Source organism: Myotis nattereri, assembly GCF_964212035.1.
Source record: "Myotis nattereri genome assembly, chromosome: 11".
In the NCBI taxonomy this organism is placed as follows: domain Eukaryota; kingdom Metazoa; phylum Chordata; class Mammalia; order Chiroptera; family Vespertilionidae; genus Myotis; species Myotis nattereri.
The window spans coordinates 58,880,970-58,906,484 of record NC_138086.1 but is presented as its reverse complement, the minus strand read 5'-3'; the positions used below and the strand labels follow the sequence as shown (position 1 = coordinate 58,906,484).

At 55.2% G+C, this 25,515-nt stretch overlaps 1 protein-coding gene across 1 annotated transcript in view; it reads left to right on the top strand.

Annotated features, from left to right (window-relative positions):
• Positions 1–6,334, top strand: part of RAPGEF5 (Rap guanine nucleotide exchange factor 5) — a 199,741-nt gene extending 193,407 nt beyond the window's left edge. The window contains exon 26 of the mRNA XM_081102021.1: positions 2,352–6,334. Within this exon, the coding sequence (XP_080958147.1) occupies positions 2,352–2,470 (119 nt within the window). The 3' untranslated portion in view covers positions 2,471–6,334. The remainder of the gene's footprint in view (positions 1–2,351) is intronic.
• Positions 6,335–25,515: the final 19,181 nt, after the last annotated feature.

The window sequence follows — 25,515 nt, the reverse complement described above, 5'->3', positions numbered from 1 at the left end:
GTTTCGATCATGTTAAAACATTGCAGGAAGGAAGGAAATTGACTTTATTGAGTTCACGGAGCTTTCGCATGGGCGGTGGGATCCTGTCACCAGTATTGGTGACTGGTGAATGGAGATATTACCCCTATGGGTATGGGGCAGAGGAAGCTCAGAGGTTAATCACACAGCCATTATCACCCCGAGTCTGCCCGATTTCCTGGCCCATACCCCTTCCCTTGCCTTGGGCAGATTCAGTAGATATAAAGGGCAATTAAAAAAATAGAAAGTTCAATTCAATAATTATAAATCAATCAAAGGTGTCCGCTAAGTAAAACTTACTTTGTTAAATAATTCATCCTCGTTGTAAGACAATTTTTCTTTAACAATACAGAATATATGTAAAGTAGAAAAATCAAAGTCGCACTTTCTAAGGATGGGTGCACATTCTTAAGAATCTTTTTTTTTTTTTTTTTTTTTTTTTTTGGTCTGGGCTGGTCTTGGCTGGCTATATCATCCCCCAACAAAACAACTGAACATCTGTATGAATTCTGTTCGAAAGGACGAATTATAAATACAAGACCTAATTTTCTAAATATTCATATCAATACCATTTGATACGTGCTTATATAATTCTCCATTAAGCACGGAAGTACAATGCTGTTACAGGAGAAACAGCGATAGTAACGTTATCCTGAGATCCATTCACGTGCACAAGTATGATGTTGCTCATGAGTTCGTACTTCTTTCATCCTCCTGTGCTTCCCGAGTATTTATGGGCTAATTCCACGACTTCAGCTGCATTTGCTCTGGGCCCTGGCTTATGTGCTGCAAGTGTGGACAGGAAGGCTGGGCTGACCTCGGCCCTGTCTCGAACCTCCCATCACCAGAGAGTAAGTCTCCTTAGCACAAAGCGAGGGAGAAATTCAAATAACTATGAGGCCTGTTCTATACTTCTCTCTCTTTAAAAATCATATATGTGACTGAATTACCTAAATCCAAAATGACAGTGTCGATGGGCTCGGTGAACCACTGTCAGCATTTGGGACAAAATAAGATAAAGTTAGTCAAGGCCCCTATGAACTACAGAGTGCCTGCACGTGTCCATTGTCACGATTGGACCATTCGCTCTGTCTTCCTCTTTTAAGGCCAGACATTTAACAACAAAATTACCTTGGGAGCATCGTGTGTTCGACACCAATGCTCACTAGACAGACACGTTATCTTGGTGTCTCCAGAAACGGCCTCCGGAATGACACAGCCTTTGGTCACTTTCAAAAACGTCGGACGGTAAAAACATCAACTCCTGGTGCTTTTTATCTTTTGAAACCAGAAAGCCTTATTTCTGTTAAACCTAAGAATGACCAGCCGCCCGTGACATACAGGCCTTAGGTTACAAAACACATTGTCATGGAGGAGGGAGGGAAAAAACAGCTGCTTTGAAATGTCAGCCTCCTCAGGCCCCGCCCCTCTGCTCGGACTGAGTGCAGCCTGGGCCCTGCCTTCCCCCCCTCCCCACCACCAGAAATCCCGATGCCAGTGACCTCAGGCCACTCACTCAAGGTCACATTGTCTTCCACGGCCCAGCTCAGCCTCGGGGGCCCCAGGGTTGGGGTGGGGGTGGATGTGTTTGTTTCTGAGTTTGGGAAGTGAGCCTGCCCCATTGTCCCGGCCCCCTTATCTCTGGTTCCTTATCAGAGCTGCCACCAGCAGGGCACATGTGTGGTCACAGTGCACCACCCAGGTCCTGGATGGGGAGTGGAAACCCCCGCCTTGCCTTTCAGGGGGTGGATGTTAGCCCAGCCGCGTCCTTTAGGGACCTGCGGTGCCTGTCAGCCATGCCTTACGTTTAGTTCTTCATTTTTTCCCCCCAAAAACTAAGGACACCAAAAAGAATTGTGTCTGTGCACTCACCAGGTGAGCAGTGATTTCCCACAGCTCCAGACTGAGATTAAGAGCCTGTGAGAGCCATAGAAACGGGCATGTCTTGTGACACGGGACCTCAGACCACAGACCCAGAAGCCACAGGGCCCGGGTTCCAGTCCCACGCGGCCACTCACTCGTGTGTCTATGCTGTTTCCCCTCTGAGAGGGGTGATAACCCAGCTGCTGAAGGCTGTGTATTGTTAGGTAGTAAACACCACAGACATGTCGGTAAGACAAACACCTTGCCGGGTCTAAACACCTGACCAAGGGACCTAGTCCGATCTGAGAACGCAACTGCTCGGTTAGCATCGAGAGCTCCTCTGCGAGTCTGACTCACAGTCTGCCTGGTAGGTTTACACTAAGCCTTACTATGGGGTTGACTGGGATTCAGCCAGAACATCACCACGCTCATGAGATTAACTGGGTTTTTTTTTCCCCTCCAAAAATTAGGAGGAGACATGTCTCCAAAAGAGCACCAGGAGCTGAAGTCCTACGTCACCCACCTGTACGTCATCGACAGCCAGCAGGCCCTGTTCGAGCTCTCCCACCGGATCGAGCCTCGCGCGTGAGCCCAGCCGCGCCCCCCTGAGCACCTGCAGCTTTCCCGCCACAGGACGTCCGTGCCCAGCACGTCCCTTTCCTGGGAGAAAAGAAGCTGCTGAGTTTTATCAGTAACTCACGAGACATGCTCCAGCCACCCGCGGCGGGGAAGGGCCTGGCCTCAGCTCACCTTGCCGCTCTCGCTCTCGGCCGAGAAGGCAGAAGACTCAGAGCATCTTGGCATGGAGAAGCCTGGTTTCTTACATGGACATTGTTGATCCCATCCAGTTTTCAACTTGAGATGTGCCAGCGTCAAGGCCAGGGAGCCTGTCTTGTGCAGTGGCCAGATATTTCAGTGAGGGCGTGCAGGTTCAGGAGCAGCTCTACGTCGCCTGTGCGAGCAGGTTGTTGTGTATAGGCTGTCAGAGAAGGGGCTTGTCTGAACACCGGGAGACGGTGATGGCACGTCCAGATTTCCAGGGAGAAGGCGTGGTCTCTGTTGATACACACTGTGACGTCACCAAAGGCCCCTGTGTCTGGGGAGCCGTGAGGACCCGTCGCCGGCATCCGTGCCCTGAGTCCCAGAAGGGAAATGTCGGGGCAGGCCTTGCTTTGCACCCACAGTCACTTACGGATGTCGGCTCGCCGGTGAAATCCGTTTCTGCACAACTGATTTGCAACTGTGGACAAGTTAGGCTCCATGGCTTTGCCAGTAAGGAAAATAGGGATCTTTAGGAGATTGACTCATGGTTTAACTTCCAGGGATTTTCTTGGCACGTGCAAGCAGGCTCTCCTCCTGTTGGGAACAATACGATTTTTGAAAGAGCGCAGTGCCTGACACCTCGAAGGCTCCGTCAGGGTGGCAGTCAGAGGTGCCTGGCGGGGCCCTGGTGCTCTGCACGCCTCCGCCGGCTCCTTGCCCGCCGGGTGCAGGGGTCGCGGCCGGTGCAGGGAGGCGAGTGGGGTGGGATGTGCAAGGCACTTGGCACTCCCTCCCTACAGAAGCGCAAGGGAGGAAGATGGTGCTGACTGCCCGTCTCACAGCAAACGTCGGATTTATGCTGGACCCTCGCAAGTCCTAGAGCTCACCTTCCAGCCAAGACAGCGGCCTTCCTATAATTTGTGTGTTTTTTTCTCCCTGAGTCTTTTAAGTCTTTTTTTTTTTAATGTCCATTTTTATAGATTAGGGCTCCTCCAGTAAATAAGACCCTGGCTCTTCTCCAGAACGGGTTAGCGTCCCCTTGCCCTTCATAAAAGCCTGTGGGTACAGCAATGAAATGCACCCGGCCAGTTAGATACCTACCACGTTGCTAAACTCCCAGGGCACCGGCTCCCTGTGCCAGCTCCACGCCCGTTCCAGCCCTGGGAGCCCGGTGCACTTCTCAGCCCGGCGCCTGTGCGTCTCCTAGGTGCCTGCGCAGACCACTTCCTGCCGCCTCAGCACCTCCATCCGGGGCTGCCTGGCCCCTCACAGCAGGGCTGTGTCCTGGCTCAGGAGCCACAGAGAGCTTGAGGAGTCGCTGGAAGGAGCCACGGGGAGAAGATTGTTGGTAGAACTTTCAGAGAGATTGCGTCTGCCCGAGCATGTAAACATCAGTCCTGAAAATTAACAGGATTTTGTCGAAAGCACCATCCAAGGCTGGCCCACTAGAGAAATGCTCCCGGCTGCAGGGACCGGAATGGGACCCACTGGAGGAGACCTGAGCCTGGAGCCAGGGCAGCAGGCTTCTCTGGTGGCCGATCACACGCTGCAGTGGCCGGGCCTCGCCGCACGCCCAGGCCTTCCTGTCTGCTCTCCGTGCAGGGAGGAGCGTTTCCCAGTCAAACCATCGAAGCCCATTTTGATATTGTCTCCATGTTTTGCATTTAAGTTTTTATTCATATAGGATCTACTTTGCTCCAACGAAAACTATTGCAGTTCCTTTAGTAGAGAACTTTTTCAGCAAAGCACCCGTTGCTTAGACCTCATTTCAGATATGTCCACGGCCAAACGAATCCACACGTGCATCAAGTTTAAACCCACCTTGATGGTGTCGGCAGAGCATGCCCCGCGGCGTGGGCGGACACGGGTGGGGGAAAGCGTGGTGCGGTCACATTTCCTCCAGCTGGGGCGGGTGGCTCTGGGGCAGCCGAGGGAAGGGAGGATTTTGTTCACATTAGATTTGCTTTTCCATCCCCATCTTCTGAATGTCCACATCTCCCAATCTTTCTGAAATTTAGCAACTGTCTCCAGCGATGCCCCAGGCAGCAGCTCTCAGAAATTTCAGAAGCGCAGAGGAGACATAAGCCTGGGACTAAAGAACTAAAGGTGGAATTGTGGGAGCCGGGTTTAGCTCAGCATGGAGCTCGTCCCAAAAATCTGAGCTGCCCAACAGTGAGCGGCCGACGTGGGGCTCAGCAGCTCCCTGTTAGTGGGGGTGGGCTCCCTCCAAATCCTTGCCACAGCCTCTTTGGAGTAGGTTTTGTGCTGGCTAGACAGATGGGTGGATTGGGAGACGTCTCTGCTGCTTTCCGGCTCTTTTAGATTGTTATGGTTGCATAAAATCTCCATCCGCCCTGGAAACCTGCCAGCTGCCGCCATCACCCACCCTTCCGAGTGGTTCTCTTCGCTGCAGCACAACCCTCCACAGCCTGCGGGTCTGGATATCAGCATCCCGGCGAACCAGCCCCGCTTAGAAATCGGCACAGCAGGTTCCTGTGGGCACAACCGCAGCCTTGCCGAATATCTCCTTTCTCCATCCATACTTACAGACGCTCCAAAGACCACAGCGTTTCAGAGTCACTTCTCCTTTTAATCTGCACAATTGCCAAATGGTTGCCCTGATAGATATGATGGCCTGCATTCACTTTATTCTATATCATTAATTACGTTTAGAAGAAGTTCATTTACCCAGACCCTGTCCACAGGCAAGTCAGGTGGGGCGTGCACCGAGCTCAGCAGCGTGAGGATGAAGTAAAAGCCCACCCTCCCGGTCGGCAGGGCAGATGCCGCTCGGTGGCTTACCGCCTCCTGGTGGGAGAAATGGCTGCAGGAAGGAGAGGGTGCCTGGGGCCTGGGCCCCCAGAGCTGGGCTTGCCCCGCGGCCCCCGTCCCAGCCCGGCCGCCTTGTGACAGCCGTCACGTACACGGTCGCAGACTCGTGTTCCCAAATGGCACCAGTACCCCAAGCGTCTCGGAAACGGGGGGAAAACATGAAAATGGGGACCATCGGGTGCCCTGCCATTGTCTGACACGGAGTGTCTTTTCAACGCTTCAAACACGTCCTTAAAATTTCAGCCTGCTCGTGATGAGCGGGCCACTGTGCTGAACACTGGGAGGGGGGAAATGTTTTTAAAATTTGCCAAAAAGCTAGATGAAAATGTACTACTGTAAAAAGCAAAGCTGTACATACTAAACGTTTTTTAGCAGAGCACTATTTATTTGCATAGCCTATTTATTGTATTCGTGTCACGCTGTTAAATGCTGGGATGGAATCGGTGAGCTGCAGCAAGGACTCGGGCCTTCCAACGTGTCGTGCATTAGGACTGCGGTGGCGTCGTCAGCGGGCGGGAACGCCTAGCCCATAGACAGCCCGCAACCAGGGTGCCCACCTCTCTTCTCAGGGACCACACCCCTCGTTTTCCACCATTGCAGGAGCTGGTAAATATGAAACATGGGTTGAATTACCAGAATTGCCATTAACAGTATTTCCTTCCTCAGATTTCATGCTTTCTGCTTCTGTACATATATGACTGTGCTGTGTATTTATCGAAGCTAGTAAGCAATAATTTATATGTAAAAACGGCCGGGCAATATAAGGTGAAAACTTATATGTCACTGTTACCTTATCTTGTATTTTCAAGTGTTTTTTTAAAACTGCTTTTCCAAATATAAGATGATGCTAATAACGCTATCCGTGCCCGGGAGCTTCTTGCTGTGTCCGTGCTGCGTGTGGGCGCACAGCCCGCGTTGGGGCGGCTTATCACATGCAGTAGTTGAAGCTCGGAAATCGCTTGTTCCCTGTGAGAGCTGGTAGGGGGTGAAGCCGTCTCGGGCGGCCCACAGACGCCCGCATCACGCACGCTGCCCCTGAGTTACTTACAGACCCTCATGCCCGGGCTGGAAATCAGCGCTTCCTTCGATCCTAGGATTTGGAGAGTTGAGCGACGCCATCGTCACCTCACCCACTGGAGCAGGGCCAGGGACCAGGGAAGCGCTGAGCCCTGGTGGGATGGCCTGGGCCTGGGTAGAGCCCTGACACACGGGTGTGGGCAGATGATTCCGCAGAGGGGTGCTAACGACGCTCTGGGGACGTGGGGTGTCTCGGTGCACACGCACCCTGCACCCCGGTGGCCTGTCCCTGCAGCCCTCTCCCCCTCGGTCGAAGGGTGGCACGTCCTGCCCACTGGTGTCCGGCTGGGCCCACGTGGCGGTCCCTCCCCGCACAGGGTGTGTGTCTCCCCAGGTTGAACTCACAGTGGCCAAGGCCCCACTCTGTCCGGTGAACAAAGGGAAGAAGAGGCGTGTGGCCTGCAAACCGGAGCTTTACCGGCACCTGCACCTGCCCGTCTCCCGCCGCGACCTCGGATCCAGGTGAGCAGGGCAGGGCGGCTCCATCACCTCTCCGGCTTTGAAGCATGTGCAACTTGAGTGAGAAATAAAACATCGTCATTAGAAGCTACTGGGATTGGGGGTCAGTGGGGCCTGGGGTGTCTCTGGAGAATTTAGCCTGAGCTGGCGGGTAGGTGCAGTCTCCCAGGACACTGTCCTTGATTAACTGCGCTTTCCCTCAGCCCACGCGTGGGCAACAGTCCCTAATGCACGAGACCCTGTCCTCCCAGATCCTGCAAAGGGCTTGTCTCCGTGGGAAAGGGAAAGGGGGACCCCAGAGGAATTTCTCGGGACTTTCCTCCCCAGGAAGTGGCACTTCTGTGAGACAAGGGAAGGGTGGAGAGCGCAGGGGCGAGGGACCCCGGAGCTTCCTGCTGTGCGGGTCCGTCATCGCCCCCCTGGGGACAGGGCCCGCATAAAATCCGAGCGAAGGCCAGGAAGGGAGGGAGCCGGCTCTGCGTCCGGAGGGAGTAGGGAAGAAAGGGATGTTCCATTGGCTCCGGGTACTCAGGGATTTTCTTCACTGGGGTTTCCCGAACTGGAAAGGCAAGGGCTCCTGCCAACTCAGAAGCCAGTTCTTGTTCAAAGTTTCAAACCCCGAAATCCACTCTCTGGTCCTGGCCCCAGTGCACGAACCACAGAACCATGTTCCAGGCACTGGGGGCTCCGTGTCGGGCAGGTTCTCCTTTCGGGCCTTCTGGGTCCCAGTGAGCCGCTGTGCATCCTTCCACTCGCTGCCTTACACCAGAGGTCCCTCAGCTTTACACGGGCTGGTCCTTAGTAAAGTGCTCCTGGTCCTGGCCCCATCCTGATGTGGCGGAAAGCCCCCCCACCCGCACCCCCACCCCCACCCCCACCCCCACCCCCACGCTGTCCACGCACCTACTGAGCAAGGCCTGGCTCCTGTTCACTGGGCTCCTGGGGACACGAGCTGGGACCCCTGCCCCAGCCTCTCTCAGAGCTGGTCAAGCTGCAGCTCTCGGTTTTGCTTCTCTTGTGGTGACTTGGTTTGCCCTGGAGGAGCTGGGCCTACTCAGTCCAGCAGGGCTCCTTCCCTGTCTCGGCCGGAGGGCCTCAGGGGTGGCTCAGGGGCCCCTGTGGTCAGCTGTCAGGGCACATCTGCCTCGCGGCCACTTCACTCCTCCCCACGGCACCTGCAGCCCCTCCTGAGCCCACGCTTCACCCAGCCCTGAGGTGACGAGGTGACGGAATTCCCCATCCTCCTTGGATGGCCCCACACTCTCCCAAGCCTTCCCCGCTGCCTGGCCACTCCACCTGGCCCTTTATTTCCCGCTAAAACCGCACCAACGTGCAGGCCTTCTCAACAGACCACCTACGAAGAGAAGAACGAGCCCGCCCCACGGTAGACCCCAGTGTGTAGCATCCGGGCTTTCTCCGGGTAAGTGGGGTGGGGTGGGCGAAGCAGACGGCGCTGACTAGACTTTTCTCCTCCCAGGAGGACCCGCAGGTGGTCCCGGTCCCAGCGTGGAGCCAGGAGCTGGGATGCTGCCTGGGAGGGGCACTGAGCCCTCCGTCCTGAGGCCCCTCCCCTGCTCAGAGGGTGGGAGGTTCCCCAGTTGTCTGTGTGGTTAGAGGCTGTCATTGCCAGTTAGAACGTGAGTGAAAATGATGGCAGTCTGAGAAAAATCCCTGCAGTAGATACTTGGAGTCCTAACCAAAGAAGAGAGAGAGAGAGAGAAAGAGAGAGAGATAAAGAGGTTGAAGTCCCGACAGCAGTTGGCCCGTGGGAGACTCAGGCGGGGGCGAGGGCTTTCCCAAGTTCTGGCCACAGTGGCTCCTGGCGGCTCCTACTGGCAGGCCCTTTCTCCAGAGTCTGCGATGGTGAGTGACGCCAGCACCAAGGCCAAACCGGGAACTATCTTGGCTCCCAGCCCAGCACCCCTTGGTCCTCCAGTTCTCCACCAGCGGCTCCCTCTTTGCCCCCCCCACCCGGCATGAGCACAGCCCTGCCGCCTCCCTCCAGCCATGGCAGTAACCTGCCACCTCATCGCCCTCCCTCAAGTCTAAATGCCCCCCCATAATCTCCAAGCTGCTCTCAGAAGCATGTTTTTGTTCTAAAACACAGATCTGATGTGTGTGTTTTTCATCTGAAAATCCTTCAATAGCGCCTCCCAGGCTATAGAACTAAATAAACCTCAATGGCATACAAGGGCTTCACATTTTGGCCTCTACTTATCTGTTCCGGGCCAAAGAGATGGGTCCGATGGCCCAGGACACTGATAAGGTGGAAACCCCTTAACCTCGTATCCCTCATGTGAAGATGAACTGATTCTTACTAACGAAAATGCCTGTTGAAAGTAACACGCACCAGACATTTGCTAAATAAGTAAGTGTATGTGAGGCCTATTTGCTACTTGCAGGCTATTAAATCTTAAAGCCAGACTGATGGATGCAGAGCTAGCTGGGGTTGGGGGGCCCTCCCCGGAGGAGCCCAGGCCACCAGAATTGCATTCAGGATATAGGAGCCCTTCCCCACCAGAGCTGTGCAAACAGACCTAAGTCCACCTCGCAATCCGGCCACAGGATGCGGCTGTGCTGGGAGGCCTCTGGGACCCTTCGGCCGGGCTGCACAGAAAGCCGTGCAGGCCTGTGATTGCCAGAGCTAATTACTCCGGTTTATTCAAGGAAGTGGCCTGGCTGCCGTGGGAAATAAGAACTGTTCATGCTCCTTTGTATTTCAGTGACCTGGGCTGGGCCGGAGCTGGACGGGGAAGGCAGGGGGCGGAAGCCGGAAAGGAGTGCCTCGCCGCTCCCTGTCCGGTGCCCCTGCTGACTCCACAGTCCTGCCCTGGGCGCAGGCCTGCCACAAACAACCCAGCAAAGGCCCTCCATCCACACAGGGGGCCTGCCTCCAGGTACCAAGCTGCTGCCCCCCGCCCAAGGGAGAGGAGAGGGCTCTGGTCCGCTGTCGCTGTCGCTGTGTTCCCAGCCCAGCCCTCTGGTGTGGGGAGCTGATATAGGGTTAAGCCTCGGTCCTGGACCCCGGCACTCTGGCCCCTCGTGCCTTCTCCCCCAGGCTCCCTGCCTGCACCCAGTCCCCTCTCCGTTCCCTGGATACCATATGCCCAGGACCCCTTTCCTACCTCCCAAGCAAGGCTCATCCACAACCAAGCCCTCCTGAACCCCCTTATTCCTATCTGAATTCCTGCAGCAGATCCCACTCGTTACTCTGGGGGAAACCACCCTGCATTGTCTTGCCCCCCACCCAGCGTGGGCCACCTGGAAGGAGAGGCTAACAGTGTGGCCTCTGCAGCCAGAATGCCGCCAAGTTCAAGTCAGGCTCCAACCTGTAAGCTGAAAGCACTGGCGAAGGTCTCTACCTTGAACTCGCACCCTATAAAACAGGGGTCACTCTGACCCCTACCTGGCAAGGTTGCATGGAAATCACATGAGAAAATGCATGTAAAGTGCTTAGTGTCATGCCTGGTACTAGTGGGCATTCAAATAACTAGTGAAGATGGTGAGGGTGGTGGTGATTAGTGCGAGATACGTGCATTTCTACTCCACGGCCTGCAAGTTACTTCACTTCTCTTATCCTTGGTTCTCTCCATTGCCCGACAAGGCATTTAGCAACATCTGTGCCCAGGGCGGTGGTGGGCGGGCAATGGACAATGACGGGAGCTCCAGTGAGCTACAAATCCGAGATTTCCTTTTGAGTCCCCACTTGTCTTGCTCCAAGCTGGGACAAAGCAAGGACTCCCTAAACCAGTGGTTCTCAACCTTCCTAATGCCACGACCCTTTAATACAGTTCCTCATGTTGTGGTGACCCCCAATTTCATTGTTAAAAATTGAACATAATTAAAGCATAGTGATTAATTGCAAAAACAATATGTAATTATATATGTGTTTTCCGATGGTCTTAGGCGACCCCTGTGAAAGGATCGTTCGACCCCCAAAGGGGTCGCGACCCACAGGTTGAGAACCACTGGCCTAGAGCCTGCAGAGTTGGCGCAACCCTAATGTTAGCATCCACATTGTCATTCACATATTAATAACACGGGAGAAAAACGGCTGACTGACCCTGGGCACCTGCCTGGGTGAAGCTGCCAGAGGGCTTTTCCTGGCCTCGCCCCCTGTTTCCTGTTCCCTGCTTTGGACCACAGGATGGGGAGCTCTTAAGCACCTCACAAGCTCTGGGCTCCCGGGGCAACACAGAAGCATCACCGTTTCCGAGGAGACAGAGATGGACACACGGTCTCTGCCCTCTGCCGTTGGGGCAGTTGTCTCTGGCTTCATGTAGAGTCAGTCAGTACCAGTGCTGAAGGGCTGACCTCTGAGCCTGGGTTGAGGTGAGGTTCCCTTTGTGAGGCAGGAAAGCAGGGGCAGCCAAAAGGACAGCTCACCCTGGGCCTGTGGATACAACTGGCCTAGTGCTTCTCTTCCTTAAATCAACCAATACCTAACTTTCTCTCTGCTCCACCTCTCTCTCCCTCTTTCTCTCTCCCCCCCTTCTCTCATTCTCACTCCCCCACCCTATGTCTGTCTCTCCCTCTCTTTCTTGTAAGTTAACACTAATGTGCAACAGCCTTCATCAGATCTGTCTAATACATATTTCTTCAGCACCTACTATGTGCCAGGTCCCATCCTAGGTGATGGGAAGACAGACATGAAGGTAACAAGGATCCCTTCCCTTGATCCAGCTGGACAGTTAGAGAGAGAGAGATAATAAACATGACAGATGAGTGGACTATGTAGCAGTTCCCTAGATCAGTGGTCGGCAAACTGCGGCTCGCGAGCCACATGCGCGGCTCTTTGGCCCCTTGAGTGTGGCTCTTCCACAAAATACCACGTGCGGGCGTGCACGGACAGTGCGATTGAAACTTCGTGGCCCATGCTCAGAAGTCGGTATTTTGTGGAAGAGCCACACTCAAGGGGCCAAAGAGCCGCGCATGTGGCTCGAGAGCCGCAGTTTGCCGACCACTGCCCCAGATAATGGGAGGGTTCTGAAAAGCACGAAGCTCATGCAGGGAAGGGGGCTGGAGAGTGCCAGGAAGGTGGGTGACGTGTTAGGCAGGGCAGGCAGGGAAGGCCTTGGCTACGGGTTGAATTGTGTCCCCTCCAAAGTCACATGTTGAGGTCCTGACGCCCAGGATCTCAGAATCTGACCTAGCTTGGACAGAGGTCTTTACCGAGGCGATCACGGTAGGATGCAGTGGTTATGTGGCCCTGCTCCCGTGTGGCTGTCGTCCTGAGAAGAAGGGTCAATTTGGAGATGTGTGCAGGGAGAACGCCCTGTGAACGTGGAGGCAGACGTCTGCGGACAAACCCAGGACAGAGGCCTGGAGGGGATCCTTCCCTCCCAGCCCTCAGAGGGACCGGCCCTGCCAACCCCTTCTTTACGGCCTTCAGCCTTCAGAACTGGGAGGCAATACATTGTGGTTTTTAGCCCCCCGGCTGGTGGTGCTTTGGCACGGCAGTCCTGGGAAGGCCGTGTAGCCCTGCCGAGAAGACAGGAAGGAAGGGAGGGAGCCAATCATGCCAACACCGGAGGGACGAGCACCCTGCACACAGGGGCAAGCGACGGCAGACCCTGAAGGCGCACCTGGGTTCAAGGACCACAGGAGCTGGCGTGGCTGGCGGGCCAGACCATATGGAACCAGGACGTGTCTCTAACTCAGAGGAGAGACCCCTGGAAGGCGTCAAGCAGAGAGTGATGGGTCTGATGAGTGTTTCAACCAGATCACTGCTGAGTTTTCCTCTGAGGGGCGAGGATGGAGGCAAGAAAGCATCAGCGAGGAAGCTCCTGGGATGATCCACACAAGAAACCCCAGTGACCTCTGCCGCTGTGGCAGTGGCTGGGTGGGTATGTGTGTAGGGGGGGAGGGGGTGACGTAGAATTATTCCAGGTCCAGCTGGAAGGTAAGTCTGGCAGCAGTTGCTTCATGAGTAACCTGTTGACCAGGAAGAGAGCCTCTGCCATTGCAGTCACCAAAACGTGAGGCCCGCGCGCCACCTGCTGGCCATGCAGACGGCAAAGCAGCGCTTCCTCCCCTCCCGCCTCCCTCCTTTCCCGCGAAGGAGTGCTGACGGCAGATCCAGAGGAAATGTCCCCAGCTCTCCATCTGTCACCCCTGCTGGCCCGACGTGGCCCAGGGCTCCTGGTTCTGTGCACCGGCCGGGCAGGGCTTCCGTGTCGAGATGCCGGGACCAGCCAGAGGCCTAGAGGAACCCATGGTTTTGGAGGGGACGCCCAGGGCTGGTGGTGCTGAACTGCCACAGGATCGCGTGGGCATGGAGCGCCCTCTAGTGGCTCACCGCTCAGAAGGCTGCCGAGCGCCGGGCCCTGCTGAACAAAGTGACTGCAAAACCCTCCCTGAGGTCCCAGGTCAGTGCTTGAGTCAGACCCAAACTGCCCCGGACCCTGGGTTCCGAGGCCATCTGACTGCAGGCAGCCAAGGGGAGACCTCGAGAGCACCCTGAGAGCCCGAGGTGCCCCAATCAGCGGAGAGAGCGACTGTTCGATCTTTACATCCCCCCACTGGTTAGTGCAGCAGTTTTCAGCATTTCTGTGCTGAAGGGCGTGGACACCAGTTTACAAAAACAAGTTGTAAACGCCTAAAAAAAGAACATCCATTTGGCAATGGCCCCTCAGCAGTTCTCCGCTGAGATTCCTTCTGCATCCACAAGGCAGCGTTACCCGCGTTTGGGAAGCGGCCAGCCTTTCCTTGCAGCCGACTTGCTGTGACCCCCTCCTGGCTACACGTGCGGCCTGTTCTGTGTGTAACTGAGCCTTCCTCTGGCGGGTGTCCCTGGCCGGCACCTCCTCAGAGAGAGGCTTCGAGGAGGCTCCGCCGCGCAGCCCCTGGTGCACAATCCAGTGGCACACCGGCCACCACCGCGGGCAACGCCCCCTGCTCCCCAGCGCTGGGATTCCGGAGCTTTTCTTTTCAAAGACGCGTCCTTGTAGAGCGGTGGTTCTCAACCTGTGGGTCGAACGACCCTTTCACAGGGGTCGCCTAAGACCATTGGAAAACACATATATAATTGCATATTGTTTTTGTGACTAATCACTATGCTTTAATTATGTTCAATTTGTAACAATGAAAATACATCCTGCATATCAGATATTTACATTACGATTCATAACAGTAGCAAAATTACAGTTATGAAGTAGCAACGAAAATAATGTTATGGTTGGGGGTCACCACAACATGAGGAACTGTATTAAAGGGTCGCGGCATTAGGAAGGTTGAGAACCACTGTTGCAGAGTGTGCTTCATCACGATTGCTACCCTACACGTTTGGGGGGGTTGAACTGTGTCCACACTACCCTCCCAAGTTCATATGTTGAGGTCCTAACCTCCAGCACCTCAGAGTGTGATTGTGTTTCAAAATAGGGCCAGTGAAGATGTAATCAGTACCTCCTGCTACCCGGTTACTACAGCAACACATACACTCCAACATGGAATTCGGGACACCCCATGTTTGTTTTTTTAAATCCCTTGGCCATTTTTCCATCATGCGGCTTCCCACTCAGCTCCTCTCTGCACCCTTCCTGGAGGTAGCCCAGCCTTCTCCTCATTTCCGCTGCCTCTGTCCCACTGCCGGGGGTCAGCTCCAGGCCACTCTCCGCAAGTCCAGCCCACTGAGGAACGTGGCGGAATAAGGACTTTCGCTTCTCCAGGACGCGCCCTCAGAAAGACGTGTGGTTGTAGAGGCGAGTTCTTTTCCGATGTTACAGCCGCACTGCATTGTTAGGCATCCCCCGGCTGATTCCCGTCAGCTGGTCCCGCTGCGCCCAGCAGGCTGCGTGCACGGGGCCGGGTGCTGGATCCTGGTGGCTGACGCCCGTCCGGTGGGACCAGGGCTCTGTGGAGCTTTTACTGATGGTCTTACGTTCTCATCGGCGTGAGCGTCTCCGTGGCGTTAAGGAAAGTCCTCTCTGCAATGAGATAACGTGGCCTGTGTTCGGTGGTTCGTCTTACTGAATAGCTTTGATTTGCTTCAGGTGGGAATCCTAGGAGAGGGTCACTCGATTGAATGGCTCCTGCAGGTGCCGTGCGGAGTTTATTTATACACACTCTTTCCTCCTAAGAGCAGCTGACAACACTGAGCAGCCGTCCCAGCCGTGTGTGGCGGAGCGTGGCGGGCACACGCAGGGGCTGGGGCTGCCTCCTGCAGGCAGGGCCATTATGCTGCCCGCCAGGTCGGGGCAGGCATCCAGGAACGAAGCAGGTGGGCTCCTTGGCCTCTGAGCCTGAGGGAGGCCCAGGGACACTGTGATGATGTGGATGATGGAGTAAGACCGGCTGCTCAAAACTGCGTCCTCTCAGAGCCCCGTTCCTGGGCAGGATCTGAGCAAGGCTCCGCTACGACAGCGGGGAGGTGACGGTGCTAACAGGACTGCGGGCTGTGTGCAGGACGGCGCTCAGACGTGCCGAGGAGGCCCCGAGTGCTCGGTACCTTCCATCCTGAAATTCTTAGGTTTTCTTGTTGGATTTGTGTCTTGTGACGTCCCGTGAGACAATGGAGCACATGCCGGGGCTGGGATGCTCTCCAAACAGTGGGTTGTGTCTCTCGGAATTCCTTGCCCTGGTTGCAAGCAGGCCCTGCTGCACCGGGTGAAGGGACGGAGGGGAGTAGGCCGTGGGTGTGGGCGTTCATTGGCCAGGGCTGGGCTGGTTTCTGTTGGCTGCGGCCCAAGGTCCTAGAGGCTCCACTTTCCTCTGTGTCCTTGTTGGTGCCTTCTGTTGTCTTTGGGTTTCCTGAGGCTTCTCCCATGTCTTCTGAGACGCACAGGAGCCCTAGGGATACGGAAGGCGATGGTGGAAGGGCAGTGGCCTTAGTCACAAGATGAGGGAGCCTGTGTCCCTGGGCTGCGACCTTCACAAAAGCTTCTTGATTTTATTTTGTTTGTCCCCTTAGCTGAGACAGGGAGGCTGCAAGGGGCTGAGCTGGGCACCTCCCTTCCCTCTTCCTTCCCCCCAGATGAGGCCTGGAGGGCAGGCCTTGTTAAGACCTGAGTGCTCTGGATGCCTCTGGCTGCTTCCCCCTCCCTTTCCACTTCCCCCTCCCTTCCCAGAGCAGGAGGGGTTTCCTCCTGGCTTCTCTGTGAGGACCTGGTCGGGCCAGCCCTGGAGTGTGGGGGCCTCCCTGCAGCTTGAACCCTCAAACGTGTCCACCCTGGGCCTCCAGCAACTCAGCAGCTACACTAGCTTTTCCCGCCGGCACTGACTCCACCGAGGAAGTTTCTGCTCCGGTAAGTTATGACTCTATATCCGCCTGTTGCAGGTTATGGCTGTATTCCCGCCTGTTGTGGGCTGTGGCTTTATATCCGCCTGTTGCGGGTTGTGACTCTATATCTGCCTGTTGTGGGTTGTGCTCTATATCCACCTGTTGCAGGTTATGGCTGTATACCCGCCTGTTGTGGGTTGTGGCTTTATATCCACCTATTGCAGGTTGTGGCTTTATATCTGCCTGTTGTGGGTTGTGACTGTATATCCGCCTGTTGCAGGTTATGACTGTATACCCGCCTGTTGTGGGCTGTGGCTTTATATCCACCTGTTGTAGGTTGTGACTCTATATCCGCCTGTTGTAGGTTGTAGCTGTATACCCGCCTGTTGCAGGTTGTGGCTCTATATCCACCTGTTGCGGGTTGTGACTCTATATCCGTCTGTTGTCCCTCCAGTATGGGGGAGCGGTGGCTTGTGTGGTGACCTCAGTTCTCTGATGGATCTAAGAAGAGTTGTTGATTTTCCGTTTGTTCAGCTTTTTGTTGTTGTTATGTAGACAGGACAGAGGGCTTCCGAGCTTCCTCGCAGGCCGAGCTGGAAAACTAGTGCAATGTCTTACACGTCCTCCGGTTTTGAGCTCTGGGACCAGGATGGTGGTGGGAAAGGCATGGCTGGGAGGCTCACCACTTGGTGGGCTCACTGCCCCTCCTGATGCTCCGCCTAAACCAGCAGTTCTCAACCTGTGGGTCGCGACCCCTTTGGGGGTCGAACGACCCTTTCCCAGGGGTCGCCTAAGACCATCAGGACACACATATATAATTACATATTGTTTTGTGATTAATCACGATGCTTTAATTATGTTCAATTTGTAACAATGAAATTGGGGGTCACCACAACATGAGGAACTGTATTAAAGGGTCGCGGCATTAGGAAGGTTGAGAACCACTGGCCTAAACCCTCACTATGCACAATGTGGCCCCAATGCAGCCACTCCCTCCACACCCAGCAGCTCCCTGCACACCCAGCAGCTCCCTCCACACCCAGCAGCTCCCTGCACACCCAGCAGCTCCCTGCACACCCAGCAGCTCCCTCCACACCCAGCAGCTCCCTGCACACCCAGCAGCTCCCTGCACACCCAGCAGCTCCGTCCACACCCAGCAGCTCCGTCCACACCCAGCAGCTCCCTGCACACCCAGCAGCTCCCTGCACACCCAGCAGCTCCCTGCACACCCAGCAGCTCCCTCCACACCCAGCAGCTCCCTGCATACCCAGCAGCTCCCTCCACACCCAGCAGCTCCCTGCACACCCAGCAGCTCCCTCCACACCCAGCAGCTCCCTCCACACCCAGCAGCTCCCTGCACACCCAGCTGCTCCCTCCACACCCAGCACCTCCCTGTACACCCAGCAGCTTTCTCCACACCCAGCAGCTCCCTGCACACCCAGCAGCTCCCTGCACACCCAGCAGCTCCCTGCACACCCAGCAGCTCCCTCCACACCCAGCAGCTCCCTGCACACCCAGCAGCTCCCTGCACACCCAGCAGCTCCCTGCACACCCAGCAGCTCCCTGCACACCCAGCAGCTTTCTCCACACCCAGCAGCTCCCTGCACACCCAACAGCTTTCTCCACACCCAGCAGCTCCCTGCACACCCAGCAGCTTGCCAGCAAAGCAGTGTCTCGGACCCCATCCCAGACCTACTGAGCCAGAAGCCACATCACAGCAGGATCCCTGGGTGATTCCAGTGCATGCTAGAAGTTGAAAAGCTCTGCTGTGAAGGTACTTCACCCTTTTGAGCATTAGTTTATTACCTCAGTTCCCAAACTGCATACGGAGGCTCCCTGGGGCACCCCATGAATCACAGGCTCTCGGGGAAATTTTGGAATTTCAAGGGAAATGTGGTAACATCTGTCCAGCGCTGTGTGTGAACCACCAGCTCGACACAGTTCAGTGTCAGCAGAACATCGCTTCATCCTTTCCATGACCAGCTAGGCTTTCTGCAGCGTAAAACCCTAGTGCTGGGTGGACGGGGAAATGAGCATGCAGGCCTGTCCCATTTCCCACTCCGAGAAGCCACACAGGCCTGTCCCATTCCCCACTCCGAGGAGCCGCGCAGGCCTGTCCCATTCCCCACTCCGAGGAGCCGCGCAGGCCTGTCCCATTCCCCACTCCGAGAAGCCGCGCAGGCCTGTCCCATTCCCCACTCCGAGAAGCCGCGCAGGCCTGTCCCATTGCCCACTCCGAGAAGCCGCGCAGGCCTGTCCCATTCCCCACTCCGAGAAGCCGCGCAGGCCTGTCCCATTCCCCACTCCGAGAAGCCGCGCAGGCCTGTCCCATTGCCCACTCCGAGAAGCCGCGCAGGCCTGTCCCATTCCCCACTCCGAGAAGCCGCGCAGGCCTGTCCCATTCCCCACTCCGAGAAGCCGCGCAGGCCTGTCCCATTGCCCACTCCGAGAAGCCGCGCAGGCCTGTCCCATTCCCCACTCCGAGAAGCCGCGCAGGCCTGTCCCATTCCCCACTCCGAGAAGCCGCGCAGGCCTGTCCCATTGCCCACTCCGAGAAGCCGCGCAGGCCTGTCCCATTCCCCACTCCGAGAAGCCACGCAGGCCTGTCCCATTGCCCACTCCGAGAAGCCGCGCAGGCCTGTCCCATTCCCCACTCCGAGAAGCCACGCAGGCCTGTCCCATTCCCCACTCCGAGAAGCCACGCAGGCCTGTCCCATTCCCCACTCCGAGAAGCCGCGCAGGCCTGTCCCATTGCCCACTCCGAGGAGCCGCGCAGGCCTGTCCCATTCCCCACTCCGAGGAGCCGCGCAGGCCTGTCCCATTCCCCACTCCGAGGAGCCGCACAGGCCTGTCCCATTCCCCACTCCGAGAAGCCACGCAGGCCTGTCCCATTCCCCACTCCGAGAAGCCGCGCAGGCCTGTCCCATTGCCCACTCCGAGGAGCCGCGCAGGCCTGTCCCATTCCCCACTCCGAGAAGCCACACAGGCCCCGCAGGTGCTCGCTGTCAGGAGAGCAGTGTGTGCTACAGCGTTTGGACCGACTCCGCAATCAGTGGCACCGGTGGGTGTTTCTTTTCCCAGGGACGCTGACAGGCTAGGGGCAGCGTGAACTGAGAACGTGTGGGAACCTCTGGCTTAAGCTGTGGCTGACTACCTCTCTCTCCCTTGATTTCTGAGTGGATGAAAGGCAGTAAGGTGCAATAAATCCCTGTCCAGCCCGGCCGGCGTGGCTCAGTGGTTGAGTGTCAACCTAGGAACCAGGAGGTCACGGGTTGGATTCCCGGTCAGGGCACACGCCCAGGTTGTGGGCTCTACCTCCAGTGGGAGGTGTGCAGGAGGCAGCCGATCAGTGATTCTCTCTCATCATTGATGCTTCTATCTCCCCCTCTATCCCTCCCTCTCTGAAATCAATAAAATCTATATTTCAAAACATAAAGTAAAATAAATCCCTGTGCATTGAATGATAGCTCTCTTCACGCTGCCCTCATCCAGCCGCTACTTTTCCTGCTGAGCTTCACCTGCGTCGCTGAAAGACGCGTGCGAAGCTGTCAGACCAAGGTCAGGGAGCCCTGACCTGCAGGCAGATGTTCCCAACGCCTCGGTCAGTTCCCCTCTGTGCAGCGCTTACGTGCAGCGCTTCTTGCCATTTACAGACCACGTCACACACAACCTTCCTGCACGTCACAGCCTCCTGAGAAAAGCCCAGAGGCATTATTAACGCATCTTCCTTAAGGAGGAAGCACCAAAGCGCCCATGTGCGGTAAAGCTGACATTGCACGAGCTCACACAGAGGGTTTTGCTGCCCCAAAACCAGCGCCCTTACACCCTTACTGCCTGAGGGAGAGAAGGGGGTTCCAGAACCCGTGGGTGGGGGCAGCGAGCTTGGATATAAACTTGCAGCTGGTGGAGAGCTGGCTTCCTGCTGGGGCAGAGCGCCTCCTGCAGCCGCTGAAGCCAGCAAACAGCGGGCCTGAGGGGCACGGTGATGCCATTGGTAGGACTGGAGCCCCGATCATCCCCCAGCTTGTCATGGACCCACTCAGGCCCCAGGGCAGCAGAGAAGTCAGCCCAGCCGGCTCAGTCACTCCACTTGGTACCGAGCAGTTGCTAAGGGTGGAGGGGGGATGAGGGATACAACTGTCCCTTTATGTCCTCAGGGACTTGAAGGAAGTGGGGTCTTTGGAAAAGGGCCCTGGAGGTCATGCAACACCCCACTCCCTGGTGAACCTGGCTTGCCAGCCCCTTTGAGAGATGTTTATAAAACAGGCTCCAACCCCCGCCCTTCCCCCCCACCCCCCCACCCCATGCCAGGCAGGGTGCCGGGGGAGGGGGGAGGGCTGGTGAGGAAGAAGTGGGTCCGTGGTTGCTCAGCAACATGCACAGAAGGAAACGACAAGCAGCTTGGCTCCTTTCCTCTCTCTGCAGATGCGCAGAAGTCAAAGAAGTCACTTGCTTACAGAGGTGGCACATCGAACCAGCAGCCAGAGGATGGGGCTGTGAGGGTTGAGGAAAGGGAACTGTCTTCTGCCTCATGTATTTCATCTCAGGTGATTTAATGACCTTACACACACACACACACACACACACACACACACAGCACACACACAGCCCACATACACAGCACACACACACACACATAGCACACATGCACACACACACATGTACAGCACACACACTCAGCACACATACACACAGCCCACATACACAGCACACACACACAGCGTGCACCCACACAGTACACACACATAGTACACACACAGTGCACACACAGCACACACACAGAGACACACACACAGAGACACACACACAGCACACACACTCAGCGCACACACACCGCGCACACAAGACACACACACAGACACAGACACACAGCACACACACACAGCACACACACAGAGACACACACACAGAGACACACACACAGCACATACACAGCACACACACACCACACACACAAGGCACACACACAGACACACACACACAGCCCACACACACGCACACAGCACACACACACAGCATGTACACACACAGCACACACAGCACACAGCACGCACACACACAGCACACACAGCACACAGCACCTACGCACACAGCACACACACACAGCACACACATAGCACGCACACACAGCACACACACACAGCACACACAGAGAGAGACATGCACACACACAGCACACACATGCACAGCACACACACAGCATGCACACACACACACAGCACACGGGTTTTGCGGGTCCGAGCAGATCAGGGAATTGGTCATGGGTGCTGGTCCCTGGGGCAGGGATGCTGGTGGCTGGAGGGCGGGGCATGCAGGCCTCGCTGGGAGCTTCACAGAGGAGGCGAGCCACCTCAGCGCTGAGCACGCCATTGCCTCTGGGTCTCACATTTGGTCCTCGTCCAGATCAGGAGGGAGCAGCAGTGGTGACCATCTGTCCACTGTTCCTCAGCCTCCAGCCAGAGGCCTGGCGCACACACCCCGGCCTCAGTCCGCTGGGCGAATGTCCTGCCTTGTCCTACCTCTGGGGTTTAACCCCTGCTTAGGGAGGCGTGCACAGGCCCACTTTTTCTCTGTTTTAAATAATGATGATCCTGACACTTACTGAGAAATCACTGGGAGCCGACACTGTACTGCACACCCTGTCCATTTCCTAGGCCTGCTGTAACAGAACCACAGGCCGCGTGGCTTCAGCAGACACTTACTGTCTTACAAATCTGGGGCCGAAACTCCAAAATCAAGGTGTGGGCAGGGCCACGCTCCCTCTGAGGGCAAAGGGTTCAGGTCTCTTCTCTGTGTTTCTGGACGTTCCTCGTTGTGGCAGCCTCACTCCAACCCTCAAAGGATGTTCACTCTGTGCTCACCCCACAACCCCTGTGCTCGCCCGTCTCCAACCCCCCAGTCACCTAGGATTAGGAACCCCGCCTGCTCCAGTATGGCCTCATCTTAGTTGCAGTGGCCCTGTTTCCCAATAGGTCGCATTTGGGGGTCCTGGGAATGAGGACTTCAGCACGGGGCCCCCTCTCCCTACCTTCTCCCTGTTGGTTCTTGCCTTTTTAATGATGGGCATTCGGACAGGTGTGAGGTGATATCTCACTGTGATTCTGATTTTCATGTCCCTGATGATGAGTGATGTTGAGCAACTTTCACGTACCTGTTGGCCCCTGTTCGTCTTCTTTGGAAAAATACTTGTTCGGATCCTCTGTCCATGATTTAGCTCTCTTGTTTGGTGGTTATTTTTGTTGTTGTTTTGTTGCTGCTGCTGTTGAGTTGTATGAGTTCTTACTTTATTTGGGATATTCACCCCTTAACAGATATGTGATTTGCAAATGTTTTCTCCCACTCGGTAGGTGGCCTTTCATTTGGTGGATGGTTTTCCTTGCTGTGCAGAAGCTTTCTGCTTGGATCTAGTCCCACTTGTTTATTTTGCTTTCATCGCCTTTGCCTTTGATGCCTGTTGGCTTTTTAAAATTTGTAGTTGATTGTGATTTTGTTTCTAATTTTAAGTCATCACTGTTGTACCTCCCCTACCTGCCTATTAAAAGATGGACAAGACAGGTAAGCCACACCTCCTACAGAGACCTTCCCTAATGAGCCATGGCGCTGCCCTGCACACCACACCACTAGCTCATCCAAAGGGAAAGAGAGAAATAGACCAAGAGCGACCGGGAGAAACGAGAGAGAGGGAAGAGGTATAGAAATGCAAGCTGAGCAGGTGAAAGTGGGCAAAGAGAAAGATGAAGACCTAGTGATAACTGCTAACCAGCAAGAGATACATAAAGCAAAATATTAGGAAAATGTGGAGTAAAACAGACTAAACACTGTAGAGGGTTTTTCCAGCCCTCCGCCAGGCCTTTTCCAGATGGTGACGGAACCATTCCTTTAAGTCACGCTTAAATTATAAGGCGCTGAGCTAATTTCCAATGTCAGGAATTTCCACTGTGGGTCAGAGCCATGGGAGGTGGGAGACCTCGCAGCGCTGTGGGGTGGAGAAGGGGCTAAACGCTTGTCAGCTGAGGATTCCCGGGGCCCCTCTGGTATTCGCTCATGGTTAAAGCAGTAGTGACCCTCCAAAAGGCAGCCACTTCATCACGATGGTAGTGCCGCCGCCTGGACCCAGGAAATATTCAGCATCTTTAATGGAAAACTTTTTAAAAGTAATTCCCTGGAATTAGACTATAATGGAGGAAAAGTGAAAGCTAGGGTGGCAGCATAGTGAGTGAGATTCTCTCCCCACTTTCTTTTTTAAAAAATATGTTTTATTGATTTGAGAGAGAGCGAAACATTGATGTGAGAGGATATGAGAGAGAAACATTGATTGGCTGCCTCTCCCAACTGGGGACCTGACTGGGAATCCAACTGGCAACCCCTCTGTGCACGGAACAACACTCAGCTAACTGAGCCACACAGGCCAGAGCTTCTCTCTCTCTCTCTCTCTCTCTCTCTCTCTCTCTCTCTCTCTCTCTCGGTTCTTGTAAAATTCTTTGAATCAGAAATAATTTTTAAAATAAATAAACAACCTACAGAATTAAAAATTAGCCCTCGCCAGTGTTGCTCAGTGGTTGGAGCATCAGCCTGTACACAGAAAGAGTGAGAGTTGGATTCCCAGCCAGAGATACCTACCCACCCCCAGCATGTGGGAGGCAATCAATTGATGTGTCTCTCCCATCAGTGTTTCCCTCTCTCCCTCCCTCCCTCTCTCCCCCCCGCCCCCCTCTCCCTGCCCTCTCTCCCTTCCACTCTCTCTGAAAAAGCAATGAAAAAAAATATCTTCTGGTGAGGATTAACAACAACAACAACAAAATTAACAAAGCTGACCTACTTCAAAGTGTCCCAAACAGTCACATGGAGCAGGAAGAATTTCCTGACATTAGAAAATAGAATCCTAAATTTCTATATTGCTGGCACCGGGTTTGAGACATACGATCAAAGGAGCGTAAAGAAACATGTTTGAAAAGGGCCGAGGTCACAGGGTCTGCCTGGACGTCCGTGAGTGAGGCGCACCCTCTGGATCAGGACAAATTGCCCGCTCCCCCCCTAAAATGTCTGCCCCCTAAAAATGGCTCCCCCCGCCTCTCCAGCTAATCAAGTTCTCGGTCAGAGGGCTTCCTTCGCCCCTGCCTGCCCCAGCCGGTCTTTCAGAAACACTCAGAGGCTGCAGCCAAGCCAGCTTTCTTTTGAACTCTCCATCTTTAGTGAGAGGTCAACTAGGAGCTGGGAATAGTCCGAGCTTAACTTTCCTGACGCCTTCACTACGTGGCCACAGGAATTGCGTGAAAGCTACAGTCACAGGCCAACAGCCTGAGCAGGACCACCCGTGGTGGTGGACGACCTCAGAGGGAGGGTCAGTCAGCCACTCGCGGCCTCCACAGCCCATGGTTCCTACGCGTTACTGAACCATAGCTGGAGAAACCGGGCTGCCTGGATCTGGGAAATTTGGATCAGAACTGCCTGAACAGCTACTCCACCGGCTCTTCTGGGCGAAGGGGACGAAGCATCTAATTGCTGAGAGCTAATGATGATGATGTCCAACAGAAAATGACTTGCCCGTGCACACATCGGGTTGGATCCGTTCCTGGGACTGTCCGCCTGAGGCCAATGGCTTTCAGGGTATAGCGGTGCCAGGGGTGAGAACTCAGCTCTTCACACGCCCGCAGGGCACACATAGGCCCGTGGCAGATGGAAAGGGAGTTGCACCCAGCTCCAGGCCTGCCGCACAGCAAACAGTGCAAAAATAGTCCCTCATGGGGTAAAATGTGAAAGTAATTGCCAGCAATAGGAGAACAGACCTGGAAGCTTTCAGCTGGGAAAACCGGGGAATTAGAAAGGTCCACCCTCTCCTCTCAGCCTTTCCAGCGTGGAGGACAAAAGTTTGGTCCTTCGGGCGTTCCCAGTCCTCTCTGAGGACACAGCAAAACTATGTCTGAGCCTGAGCCTCTTTAAATAGACTAAGAAACTCACACGCAAAACACATGCATCAAGTCCCTATGTTTATGCCTACATGTATAGCTCATCCCTATGCGAATAGACACACACCAGCACCTTTCATCTCCATAAAGAAAGCTCGGTCTATTCATAGGAAAATAGTGGGGCCAGGCCTTCTGGGCTTTTTGTTTGTGCACCACGGGGTGCCTTAGAGCACTGCAGGGGCAGGCAGGGATGTCATGCCAGCCACCTACAGCCTGGAGCCAGAGGCAGAGCCTGGAGCGCTAATTACAGGGTGTCAGGAGGCAAGGAGAGAAGGAAGGGGGCCAAAAAAAAGAAAAAAAACAAAGCTTAAAACTTTCCAT